The 13,479-nt window shown below is 40.6% G+C and overlaps 1 protein-coding gene across 1 annotated transcript; it reads left to right on the top strand.

The window, feature by feature from the left end:
• The first annotated feature begins 2,459 nt into the window (after window positions 1-2,459).
• Window positions 2,460-9,792, top strand: LOC129339925 (vomeronasal type-2 receptor 26-like). Its single transcript, XM_054994492.1, has 3 exons — window positions 2,460-2,750; window positions 7,916-8,042; window positions 8,891-9,792. The coding sequence occupies exons 1-3, from the start codon at window positions 2,460-2,462 to the stop codon at window positions 9,790-9,792; spliced, it is 1,320 nt and encodes a 439-aa protein (XP_054850467.1).
• Window positions 9,793-13,479: the final 3,687 nt, after the last annotated feature.

Here is a 13,479-nt window from a genome sequence, read left to right as displayed (position 1 = left end):
ATTATTTTGGTATAGTTTTTGAATTAGGAGAAAAGAAAAAAAATTGGTTGGCTTTAGAGAGTGGACTAAATGGTCGAGTAGCAACGTAACACTTGGTGTTCCACAGAGACAAGTGTGGGGCTTCTATCACACCCTTACTTGCATACCAACAATCGTTGCTTGACTGCTTAACTCCTAATATTACACCTAGGCTTTATGGAGAGTGTTAGAGTAATCTAGCATGGTGGTTACTGTAGCATGGATCCACAAACAAGACTGGTTATGTCTAATAGTGTAATAGTGGTGATGACCTTGGGCTAGTCACAGTTCTCTGGAGCTCTCTCAGCCCCACCCACCTCACAGGGTGTTTTGTTGTGTTTTGTTGTGGGGATAATAGTAACATACTTTGTAAACCACTCTGAGTGGGTGTTAAGTCATCCTGAAGGGTGGTATATAAATTGAATGTTGTTGTTGGTTGTTGTGGGTTTTCCGGGCTGTATTGCTGTGGTCTTGGCATTGTAGTTCCTGACGTTTCGCCAGCAGCTGTGGCTGGCATCTTCAGAGGTGTAGCACCAAAAGACAGAGATCTCTCAGTGTTTGAGAGATCTCAGTGTCTGACAGAGAAGAGATCTCTCTCTGTCTTTTGGTGCTACACCTCTGAAGATGCCAGCCACAGCTGCTGGCAAAATGTCAGGAACTACAATGCCAAGACCACGGCAATACAGCCCGGAAAACCCACAACAACCATCGTTCTCCGGCCGTGAAAGCCTTCAACAATACAATGTTGTTGTTGTTGTTGTTGTTGTTGTTGTTGTTGTTGTTGTTGTTGTTGTTGTTGTTGTTGTTGTTGTTGTTGTTGTTAAGAGTTCCAGGCCTTCTAAGCTCATGGACTTACAGGGTAATCCTTAGAAGAGCTACTCCAGTCTAAATCCACTGATTTCAAGCAGCTTAGACTGGAGTAATTCTTCTGAGGATTGCACTGTTAGTAGGGTGTAGCTCAACGTAAAGTCACCTTCTGAAACATTTTCCGCACCAGAAGTCATTGATTAAGAAGAGACTTCTTGCCACTGTGCCAACCTGCTTCTCCAAGGCTTTTCTTCCTCTCTGAAAGAGAGAAACCCACCTCTCCCAGGGACATCCAATCTAGTCCATCAGCCTCCTCAATGACCATTATCTCTGACTTGTCTGGATTCATTTTCAGCTTGTTTTCCCCCAACCACCTGTCTGCAGCATTCAAATACCAGCGACAGACAGGGGGAATGATTTCCGGGGCTTGTTTTTGGAACTAGGTTTCCAACTAGGTGTCGTTCGCACACATTGCATGCCAACACCTAACCCTGAATCAAAGTTTGATGTCATTCAGTATTTTGATGTCAAAGTTTGATGTCATTCAGTATATATATCTGACCAGTTTCTTCATACCCTCCATGCATCTGAGGAAGAGAACTGTGGCTCTCGAAAGCTGATGCAACAGTAAGGTTGGTTAGTCTTAAAGGTGCTACTGGACTCTTCTCTATTTTGCTACTGCAAACTAACACGGCTAACTCCTCTGGATCTATTCAATATTTTAACACTGATGTTATAAGCCGCATAAATCTCAGTCTGTTACCTTGGCAAGGAAAACTCCAGAGCAACATTCCTTTCACCCCACTTCTGTTTGTTAATGGTTCAATAGGATCTGGTGGCCTCTGTATCACAGAAGACAGTCAGATCATGTAAAACCACTGACCTTATTCACAGAGATCACCCAGCTACAGGGAAAACAGCTATCTCTGTACTTAAGCCGGGAGTGAAGCCAAAATGAAATGGCTTGAGAGGTACCTAGGTGTTTTTGTGCAGGAATTTATAGACCTGTATACTAAGGACAAGGCACATCCTCTACCACCTCCAAGATTTAACTCCTGAAGTTAGGGATGGAGCTCAACCCTGAAAAAGACAACTATAGCACTAGCTAAAATTTACATGATGATTGCAATTATGTGTTTCATCTGGATGAGGGTTATGTTGATAGTTACCATCTGTAACCATTGTATGGATACTTAATACTATTTCAGGGGCTAGTATCTGTTAGTATACAACACGTTCCATCCAAGCTCATTATGGCTATATTCTTAAGGGCACTGGTGTGGGAGAACCCATGGAATAACATGCAGATTTCTTTTGGGCTCAAATCCTGGTATCCATAGAACAGGCTGTAATCCTAAAGGCACCACCTCAGAAAGCCCATGGAATAACATGCAGCTTACATCTGAGCAGACATGCCTAGGAATACTCCCATAGCATTTCAAAGTACCATTAAAATAACTTTCTAATGCAAAACTACAATTGTTGGGCTGAAGGAAGAGTAATTGTTTTACTTCAGGCAAATCAGTAACATGTGAATGTATCTTTAGTAGGAAATAATTAACTTTGAAGCAGAATATATTTTAAAAAGTCATTAAATGAGTTGGTGCCAAAGAGCATTTCTTTCTTTCTGAAGTATGGCAACCAAGTTTTACCAGCACCCCCTGACCTTGGCATTTGCTGTAGACGAGATCAACAGGAATCCAAAGATTTTACCCAACGTCACTCTCGGGTTCCACATCTATGATACCTACAATGATGATAAGATGACCTACCGTACTACTCTGGATATGCTCTATAAATTGCACAGATATTTTCCAAATTATGAATGTGACACCTCAAAAAAACTAATGGCTGTCATAGGAGGACTTGGTTCCGATTCATCCTTCCACATGGCAGACATTCTAAGTCTCTATAAGATTCCACAGGTAGGCTGTGTACATAGATGAAAGTCAGGTTTGGAAATGCATAGGCCTGCCTTAATCGGAGCAGCTCAGAAGGACAGAGAGATTTAGATGAGAGAAAAATAAAAGGGAATAAAGGGAATAAAGACAGAGACATGCTCCAAACTGGCAGATGGGGTGGTGATGAATATTCAGTGCAGGGAGGATTTGACAGGTTTCTTTCCCATGACCATTTCTCAGAAATTACACTATATCCCCATGCTTTAAGAACATTCAGCTATGCACCAGTGTACCTCATAACATATTTCAAATGAATCTGTTTCCTTTTAGCTCACATATGGGTCGTTCTCCCCCATGGACAAGGACAACTCAAAATCCCCTTCCTTTTACCGCATGGTTCCCTCTGAAGCCCATCAGTACTTGGGACTTGTCTGGTTACTTCAGCGTTTTGGATGGATATGGATTGGCATCTTTGCAGTGACTGGTGATAGTGGAGAACGTTTCTTGCAGGAAATGGAGCAGTTGTTTTTCAAACATGGGATTTGTCTGGAATTCACACAAATGATTTTTAAGCAAGCCCGTTGGGATAGCTTTGAGGAGGCTGTTGATTTAATTTTTAATGCATATCCACCTTTAAAAGATGCCAACGCCACTACATTTATCCTCTATGGAGAAACGATGACCATTAATGCCCTGATCACATCCATATATCTAGATAATGCTGCTGCAATTCTTGAAACTACTTCACTTAGAAGGGTTTGGATTATGACAGCTCAGGTTGATTTTACATTAACTGGCCTTCAAAGGATCTGGGATCTCAATTTTTTCCATGGTGCTATTTTCTTTGCAATCCACACACAAGAGCTTCTAGACTTTCAGAAATTTCTTCACATCTTAAAACCTAATTGGGAAAAAAGTGGTGATTTTCTTAAAGATTTCTGGGAACAAGCATTTGATTGCACATCTCCATATCTCCGTGAGCAAACGCAGATGAAGGATGCATGCAGTGGGGAAGAAAAGCTGGAGAACCTCCCCGGGCCCGTTTTTGAAATGCACATGACTGGCCACAGCTACAGCATCTATAATGCCGTTTATGTCATAGCTCATGCTCTGCATTCTGCATACTTCTCTCGGTCCAACCACAGGTCAAAGCTGGGTGCTGACAAAAGAGATGACATTCAAGATCTCCAGCCATGGCAGGTAGTGTTTGTAGTGCCATGAAGATGTTAGCACAAAGCGATACTTTCTCCCAGGGCTCATTTCAAGGGGGAATGCACAGGAACACAGTTCTGGCAGTTCCCCAAAGAGGTCACATGTCAGGTGGCACTGCCCACCTGACTCTGCCATTTTGGGCCTGTTTTGGCCTGGATTGGGGCTGAAATGGCCTGGATTGGGCCTCTGACAGGTGGTGGATCACTCTCCCACTCAGCAGCAGCCTGATCCTGACCATTTTGGGCCCCTTTTCATCCATTTTCAGCCCCTTTTGCCATTTTGGGCCCAATTTCGGCCCTGAATGGCCAGGATTGGATCCAAAACAGCCAGGATAGGTGATGGCAAGAGACGTGGCATATGCTAATGAGTTATGTTAATGAGTTATGCTAATGAGTTCCTCCAGCCCATTTTCTACAGAATGACCCCTGCTTTCTCCAACAGGAGTAGTTGTAAAAATCATTCTGTTGTCCACATTATGCATTGACAAATTTTATGGATTCTCATTTCCAGCTTGTCAAGCATCCAAGCCTTTCTTAGTTAATGTATTAGAAAAGCTTGGAAACAAGAGATGCTAAGACTCTCACAAAATGCAGCCTTATTTCAATTTAATCTTTGGCTTGAAATATCCTCTGTCTTTAAAACCATCAAGTCCCTGGTATGGTAACATCAAAGTTTTGTTTGCAATTCAAAGCCAGAAATATTGTGAGGAATTTTGCATTTATGCAGTAGCATAATTCAGCGTGGCAACTGACCAGCTCTCAATTCACCACTTATGCTTGAAAGTCAGAATCTGCGTGCTGGGCTATGGGACAGTTATAGAGACATGGGTTCAGATTCTGGCCGAACCATGAAGCTTACTGCATGAACTTGGCCATTCACCCTCTCTCAACCGACACTATCTAGAATGGCTATTTTCAAGGTATGATAGAACAGGGGACAACCATGTAACTTTAGCTTCTTGAAAAAAATTGTGTGGAATTGATGGATTACTGGTGGCGATAAAGTTGCAGAATTCAATATTAGTGAAGTGGAAATAAATAGACTCCTGTATTGTTTAGCTCTAGAAAAATACTTCTAATATATAGCAGGGAAAGGGCAGATTTGGTGAGAAAATAAATGAACAGCTAATTAACTCCTACATCTTCAAACTTGGTTATCAGAACTGAAGAGAAGAGAGACTGGACAAAGAACAAAGAGCAATAAAACCTTAGATCCAGAGGAGTTAGCCATGTTAGTATGTAGCAGAAAAATAGTTAAAGAGACCAGTAGTGTCTGACAAAGAGAACTGTGGTTGTTTAAAGCTTATGCTACAGTAAAGTTGGTTAGTCTTAAAGGTGCTACTGGACTCTTTACTAATAAATCTTCGTATATGTTACTATTTAATCCCCTCCCCCAATAAACTGGTTCATCGAATAGACAGTCCTAGATCCCTTAATTAAGACTAAAGACTCCTCTTTCTATGACGGGAACATTTACTCGAGGCCTAAGTGGTCCTATGCTAACTAGCTATCTAACTAAACAAACAGAACAACAATTTAACTCTTTCATGACTGAACATAGGACACTTCCCAACAACTTGAGAGAAAACTTGCAAGAAACCTTTTTACTGGCATATATACATGAAATAGCCTTTGTCAAAGACCCTACTATTAAGGCTTCCAATTGTTTCATTTCTTTTCAAGTGGTCTCTTAATTTAATGTGCATTATATTCCTCTATAGTAATTTATCCCATGCCAAACCAATCCATTGGTGGGGATTAGCCAATATTCTCCTTCCATAAAATAATGACTTTTATGAGCACACCATGGAGCCAACCCGTGCTTCACACAGTCACACGGCAGCTCTGGGGAATAGTTTCTATTTGAAAAAAAGGAGAGCTGCTTTGTTCAGACAAACATGTTGAATAGTCAGAGGCTGACATGCATACAGGTTTGGGTGGACTGCTGAATTGAAGGACAATCTTTGTGAGCTTCTTAAAAGGTGTTCTGGAGACCTGAAATGCAGAAGTTGTCTACTCTCTATGGTTTTCTAGACCTGATTCTTCTCAGGATCCAGAAAAGTACTGGGAATATGGGGCAGGAGTTTGGACAAAGAAAAATTCTGTACATGTTTCACTTCCTAATTTCAACATTCCTAAGATTATAAGATTCACTAATGGTCTGTGGTATAGTTTTTCTCCTAAAAAGGAAAACAACTGCTTTGTCTAGCTATGTCTGCTTTGTCTAGCTGTGTCTAAATACAATAACAAAGAAATTTATCAGTAAAGAAAGCTGTTTGTAAATCTCAGAATAAATCTCCAACATGATGACCTTTCATTTTTATCTCTAGCTCCACGCTTTACTTCAACATATTTCATTTAACAACTCGGCAGGAGAAACAGTGTCATTTAATGATTACATGGAAATGGGAGGTGGATCTGATGTCATGAACTTGGTCACATTCCCAAATAAGTCCTATGACAGAGTGAAAATTGGAAAGGTGGATCCTGATGCTTTGGAAGGAAAAAAATTGATCATCGACGAGGATAGAATTATATGGCAGAGCCGTTTTAACCAGGTGTGTATTCTGGGATGTTCTCAGAGGCTCCTGCATTGCTGGACTGGGTGATCCACCATTGGAGAATTTCTTTTTTTGCATTCCAGGATTCTTACTAATTGATAACTTGGTTGTGCTATGAATTCAGGGCTATCTTTCACCTACAAAAGGGATGTAGCAAGGAAATATCTCCATTCCAAATTATCTGAAAACAATTGTATATAATCTCTATATGTACATACTGTGAATTATTTTTCATATGTCTATTAAAATAGGGTTGGTGTGTGAGAGAATTATACCCATCCACCAATGCTGAGTTTTTGAGTTTCCCTTCCAGTTTGCAGGTCCAGAGGAGAATCTTGTGATGGGGGGGGGGCAGAAATGGGGTCAAGTAACAACCTAAAAATATATATAGAAAGTCTTTATTATAGATGTGCACAAGCACAGATTAAAAACAAGTTTAAAGCATAAGGCCTGAATGGCAGGCTACATGTATATGCTAAAACTTGCTAAAACATCTCAAGGTACAGATGATGGTACAATGCAATGACCAACACAAACAGACCAAGGTACAGTAGAAAAACCCGACCACACATGTTTCAGCCCTAAGGCCTTTCTCAGTGGTTAATTGTAAACAATTTATAATCAAACACGCCCATACATATAGAAACCAATCACAAAATGCTCCCAGTGTTTTATCTAGAGCTAGGGTTGCCAGCTCCAAGTTGGGAAATTCCTGGAGCTCTGGAGGGTGAAACCTGGAGAAAGAGGGGTTTGGGGAGGGAAAAGACCTTGGCATGGCATAATTCCATAAAGTCCATCCCAAAAGTAGCCATTTCCTCCAGGTGAACTGATCTCTGTGGCCTGGAGACCAGCTGTAATTCCAGGAGATCTCCAGCCACTACCTGGAGGCTGGTAACCCTATCTAGAGCTCTAGTATTGTGTGATAAAATGCAAATATTGCAGTAGACCCAAGACTGCATTCACACGATGCTCTTCATTTATTGTTGTACTCTGAGGCTTAGTTTTCAATGTATACTGTACTAATGTTTACTGTACCTTGGTCTATTTGTGTTGGTCCTTGCACTGTACCATCATCTGTACCTTGAGATGTTTTAGCAAGTTTTAACATATACATGTAGCCTGCCATTCAGGCCTCATGTTTTAAACTTGTTTTTAATCTACACTTGAGCACAACTATAATAAATACTTTCTATATATATATTTAGGTTGTTACTTGACACTGTTTGTGTTCTCCTGCTTATTTGGGTTGAGTTTGTGGCGACCTTCCCCTACACCCCTTTTTTTCTTCCTTGTTGAGAAAGGGCATGAGTCAGTCTCATTTTCAAAAATCAGACTCCAGAATAAACACCCGCCATGATCAGTTTTTAAAAAAGGAATATCTGCTGTCCTAAAAAAAAAAAAATCTTGCTTTTGATAGGTGGTGCCTTTTTCACTATGCAATGAGTATTGCCAACCTGGTTTCCGGAAGCAAAAGAAGGAAGGGAAGGCATTTTGCTGCTATGATTGTGCGGCATGTCCAGAAGGGAAGATTTCAGACCAGAAGGGTAGGTGATGTCACTCACCACATTCTGTAGGGTACGAAGTAGGACAAACTTCACGGACATCATTACATATTGACATTTTAGTTTGCCGCACCAAGTACCAGAAATAGCCAGTTTAGAATGGCATGCATAACCAACAAATGCATAATTTTGAGTACAACCAGCCGGAAAGTTTAGTTATTTATGTACAGGGGGAAAAGTTTGCTTTTCCAGTATTTGCTATAAATGACACACAAAAATGAAAATCAAAGACAACATACTTCATAATTTCTTTTCTTTATTCTTTGTTCTTACGACTACAGTCTTGAGTGTCCACAATACAGAAGAACAGAAAGCAATTAGAATAAGAACAAGTAATGATAATGATAATGATGATGGATATAGCCAACACTACCCAGCTGTAACACTGAGTTGTCCAGATCTGGCTATCTATTAGATTTACTTACATAGGAGATGAATTTGGCTACTGCCACAGTAATATTTTAATCACTTCCAGCCAAAAGGATCTGTTGCTTATGGTGGATACTTTATAATTCGTAATTGTTTCAGCATAAAAGTTTAACTGGGATTTAAACACGAGAAATGACTAGTATGTGCATAATAAAAAAGAATGGTAACAACAATAATTTCAATGTGTGTAGGAGTATTAAAATGCCCTTTTACCTCTAGATTAGAACCACCACTGAGAAATCAAAATCAAGAAAATCTCAGAGGTTTCTGTAATAACTTATGTAAATGGGCCTGAATCAGATATGTGTTGGCAGTGATATTCTATTCTATTCTATTCTATTCTATTCTATTCTATTCTATTCTATTCTATTCTATTCTATTCTATTCTATTATTTTTTTAGATATGAAGGACTGTAACAAATGTCCAGAAGATCAATACCCAAGCAAGGACCAAGATCGATGTATTCCCAAGACAATCAGCTTTCTGTCTTATGAAGAACCCTTAGGGATCAGTTTAGCTTCAGCTGCAGTTTCTTTTTCCCTAATCACTGTGTTGGTGCTGGGAATTTTTATTAAGCAAAGAGATACCCCCATTGTCAAAGCCAACAACCGCGATATTACCTATGCTCTCCTTGTTTGTCTCCTGCTCTGCTTTGTTTCTTCTTTGCTCTTCGTTGGACAACCTACAAAGGTGACCTGCTTCATCCGACAGTCTGCTTTTGGCATTATTTTCTCAGCGGCTGTTTCTTGTGTTTTGGCCAAAACTGTCACTGTGGTTGTAGCTTTCATGGCTACCAAACCAGGGTCCAGCATGAGGAAATGGGTGGGGAAAAGAATGACCAACTCCATCCTCCTCCTTTGTTCCCTTGTTCAAGCAGTCATTTGTTTATTATGGCTAGGAACCTCTCCCCCTTACCCAGATTTAGACATGCAATCACTGAATACAGAGATTGTAGCAGAATGCAATGAAGGGTCTGTCATCATGTTCTATGTTGTCCTGGGCTACTTGGGACTTCTGTCTCTCATCAGCTTGACTGTGGCTTTCCTAGCTAGGAAGTTGCCAGACACTTTTAATGAGACCAAATTTATCACCTTCAGCATGTTGATGTTTTGTAGTGTTTGGGTGTCTTTTGTTCCAACCTACCTGAGCACTAAAGGGAAATACATGGTGGCCGTGGAGATCTTCTCTATCTTGGCCTCCAGTGCTGGCTTACTGGGATGTATCTTTTGCCCCAAGTGCTACATTATTGTTCTGAAGTCTGAGCTGAACAAAAGGGAACAGTTAATACGGAGAAAGTATTAATGAGGCCAATTCTATAGTTATTTCTTTGGAGTTAGCTCAGGGTCCCATGTCATGACAACGTTTCATTCCTCTCAAAGGTCCAAAGTAAGTGTAACAAATGTGTGGCAAATGTTTATGAATGACAAATATAGAATTAAATTGATCATTGTATGTGGTTCTTTTTTATCATGTGGATTGTAGGCAAAAATTCTCATTGTTGACCTCTAAGCCTCTCAATATTTGATTTATTTATCTGTATCTATATATCTATTTATCTATGTATCTGTATCTCTATCTGTATCTCTATATCTCTATATCTCTATCTCTATATCGATTGATCGAGAGAGAGAGAGAGAGAGATAAAAATGATTCTTTTCATTTTTGCAATGCTATTGATTGGTAAGCCCTGACCTGGATAAACCAGGTGAGCCTGATCTCATCAGATCTCAGAAGCTAAGCAGATTTGGCCTTGGTTAGTAATTGGTTGGGAGACCTCCGATGAAGATCATGGTTGCACAAGCAGCTAATAGCAAGCCACTTCTGTTTGTCTTTTGCCATGAAAACCCCTCTGAGGTTGCTGTAAGTCAGCTATGAGTTGAGAGTGCTCTCTACCACATAGATTGGTAAAGGATGGGAATGTGGGTACATTTTATGTAATAACTGCAGCTTCTCAAGGGACTCTTCATTTTATGAACCCAACTATTTTCAAACTGCAGATTGGAAGTCCCACATATCAGGATTACATTCTGACTTATTTGTGAGATTTGATCCAATCAGAATTCATAATTCTCTAGATTTTAAGTACTGATGATTTGATATGCATCAAGCAGCAGTTTGAAAAAAAAAAACCATATAAATTACTTAAATAAATGAAATATCTTTACGTCCCCAATCCCATTTATGGTTTGATTACAGGGCTGGATTTACTTTAAAAGAATTGTTCAGTATGGAAAACTAGAACACTTCTTGCTAGCTATGGTGCCTAGTTTCCTAAGAGTAACAGTTACTGAATAAAGGGGACTTACTTCTGAGCAGATTTGCTGAGGATTTGCTCCATCCACAGCAGGTCCACTCAGAAGTAAGTCTCATTTTATTCAATAGCTCTTACTCCCAGGTAACTGTTCTTAGATTTGTATCCTGATTGATTCATTGATTAAATCTATAATTTGCTCTCCCCACAAATAGGCTCAGAGCAGATAAAATTAGTATTAAAATTTATAGTAATTTTTTCTTTAAAAACCATGTAACATACAATCCAGTGATAAAACAGCTCTAGATAGAGGCCTAAGTACAGGGGAAAAAATATTCAAAATCCAAAGTCTTCAAAGATAATTATTGTCCTCAGTAATTATCAGCATCGTCTTTGGCCACTTGATGCAAAATTCCAGAGATTTTTCAGAAGGTGCCGGAAAACTCAAACTAGAACCACTACCAACCACCTTTCCGAGAGTTGGCGATAATTAATACAATGAAATGTTCAATTAATTAACTTATAAACTTCAAGTACCAACAGTGCCTTAATAAATAAATCAATAACATACAATTATTGCATTATTTCATTATTACAATACATACATCCAGAACCAGTCATTGAGTGATTCCGCACACATTGGATAATGCACTTCCAATCCTCTTTATAGATCATTTACAACGGATTTTGTTGTGTGCGGAACAAAAAATCCACCTCAAACGATTGATAAAGTGCATTGAAAGTGTATTATCCAACGTGTGTGGAATCAGCCATTGTATTACATATATTTATAATACTATCCAACTGGTGGGGACATAATCTACAAAAGTCCAAAGTAAAAGTTCCATGTAGTAAATCCCAAAGACACTTGCATATATCAGTTGTGATTTTCTAATTCTACGGGCAAACTTCACAGCACTAGTGTCTTTGTGACCTCGTAGCCTCTGTGGCAACATTATATCATTGAAGGAAAACTTGTTTCGACTAACAGAATTTGTATTGAAATGACATATGCATTATATCTCATTATAATCAATTATTTCTTTTTACACAGTTGCTTCAGCTGTGCTATTTTCAGAAAGTTCAAGATTAGATGCCGTTGGCTGCACCGGTGTATACAGTATTCCCAATATGGCACACCATATACAGCTATGCTTACCATAGCTGGTTGCCGTATTTCAAAAGGGTGTTGCAGAGCTAGAAACAAGTACAAAAGAGGGCAACCAAGATGCTTAAGTGTTTGTGGCACCTTTCCTATGAGGAAAGGTTGAAGAGTGTGGTACTTTTCAAAGGGGGGACATGATAGAAGTAGATAAAATTATGCATGGTATAGAGTAAGTGTATAGGGAGAACTGTTTTCTCTCTTTACCATAAATGCAGAACTCATGCACAATAAAATTGATTGGCAACAGATTCAGGGAAGACAAAAGGAAATAATGGGTAATTTCACTGAGGTATTCAATGCCAATGAAGATGAACCAAACACAGATGACTGAAAATATTATGCTGCTAAGACCATATGACACTGTGCTCATAGGGTGGGGAAATAATTTGCTTTGCCTATGGAAGACATTTACTGCAATTTGCTATTTTAGTGATCATAACTATTTTGTTATCATGACAAATCCTCACCTACGCACATACAATGCCTATGGATAAAATGATTGAAAGACTTGTTTGAACTCCTAAACAATTTTGGGTGCTCATTGGAAATTCTAGGAATCAGGGTTTTTATTTGTAGAGCAGCTAAAGAAGGACAGAATTGTGACACCTGATCCAACCACACTTCACAGTTACCCATAGACTAGAAACAAAGCCCGTTGTGCAAGTAAATACAACAGGCTCTAGAGAGCTGGGGCTGGGGAGGGCTGGGGGGAGGGTCTGGGAAGGGCTGAGAGGGCAAAGAAGTCTGGAGAGGGCTGGCAGGTAGGGGGCAAGGGGGGTCGGGAAGGGCTGAGAAGTAGGAGGGGGCTGGCAGGGCTGGCAGGTAGACGGCAAGGGGGTCTGGGGAGGGCTGAGAGGCAAGGGGGTCTGGGAAGGACTGAGAGGCAGGAGGGGTCTGGGGAGGGCTGGAGGGTAGGGGAGCAAAGAGGGGTCTGGAAAGGGCTGAGAGGCAGGAGGGGTCTGGGGAGAACTGGCAGTAGGAACAGCAAGGGGGTTTGGGGAGGGATGAGAGTCAGGAGGGGTCTGGGAAGAGCTGAGAGTCAGGAGGGGTCTGGGGAGGGCTGGAGGGTAGGGGAGCAAAGAGGTGTCTGGAAAGGGCTAAGAGGCAGGAGGGGTCTGGGGAGAACTGGCAGTAGGAACAGCAAGGGGGTTTGGGGAGGGATGAGAGTCAGGAGGGGTCTGGGAAGAGCTGAGAGTCAGGAGGGGTGTGGGGAGGGCTGGCAGGTAGGGAGGGCAAGGGGGATTTGGAGAGGGCAGAGAGGCAGGAGGGGTCTGGTGACAGCTGACAGGCGGGTGTGAAGCCAGGGAGGGCAGGTAGAGCACTTTTTTTCCTGGTGCTCATGCAGGTGCACCAGGATCAATGTGAGTCATCGGAAAGACACTAAGGGAATTATGTAGCAGGATAAACATTGCAGTTCTAAAAAGAGTTACTCCAGTCTAAGCCCACTGAAATCAATGTGCTTAGTCTGGAGTAATTGATTTTAGGATTATGCTGTTACTGTTGAAGTTTTGATCCTCCCTAGATGCCTGTTGGAATGTGTAGTACTTGTACCTTAAATATATGAAATAATTTA

The sequence above is a fragment of the Eublepharis macularius genome, chromosome 12 (genome assembly GCF_028583425.1).
Source record: "Eublepharis macularius isolate TG4126 chromosome 12, MPM_Emac_v1.0, whole genome shotgun sequence".
NCBI classification, from domain to species: Eukaryota; Metazoa; Chordata; class Lepidosauria; order Squamata; family Eublepharidae; genus Eublepharis; species Eublepharis macularius.
This window is presented reverse-complemented; position numbering and strand designations above follow the sequence as displayed.

Excerpts from the sequence above, each read along its gene's own strand:
- LOC129339925 (XM_054994492.1), top strand. The coding sequence starts at position 2,460 with ATGGCAACCAAGTTTTACCAGCACCCCCTGACCTTGGCATTTGCTGTA. Across the intron at positions 2,751-7,915 it reads GTCTCTATAAGATTCCACAG|GTGGTGCCTTTTTCACTATG; the intron begins GTAGGCTGTGTA and ends TGCTTTTGATAG. Across the intron at positions 8,043-8,890 it reads GAAGATTTCAGACCAGAAGG|ATATGAAGGACTGTAACAAA; the intron begins GTAGGTGATGTC and ends TTATTTTTTTAG.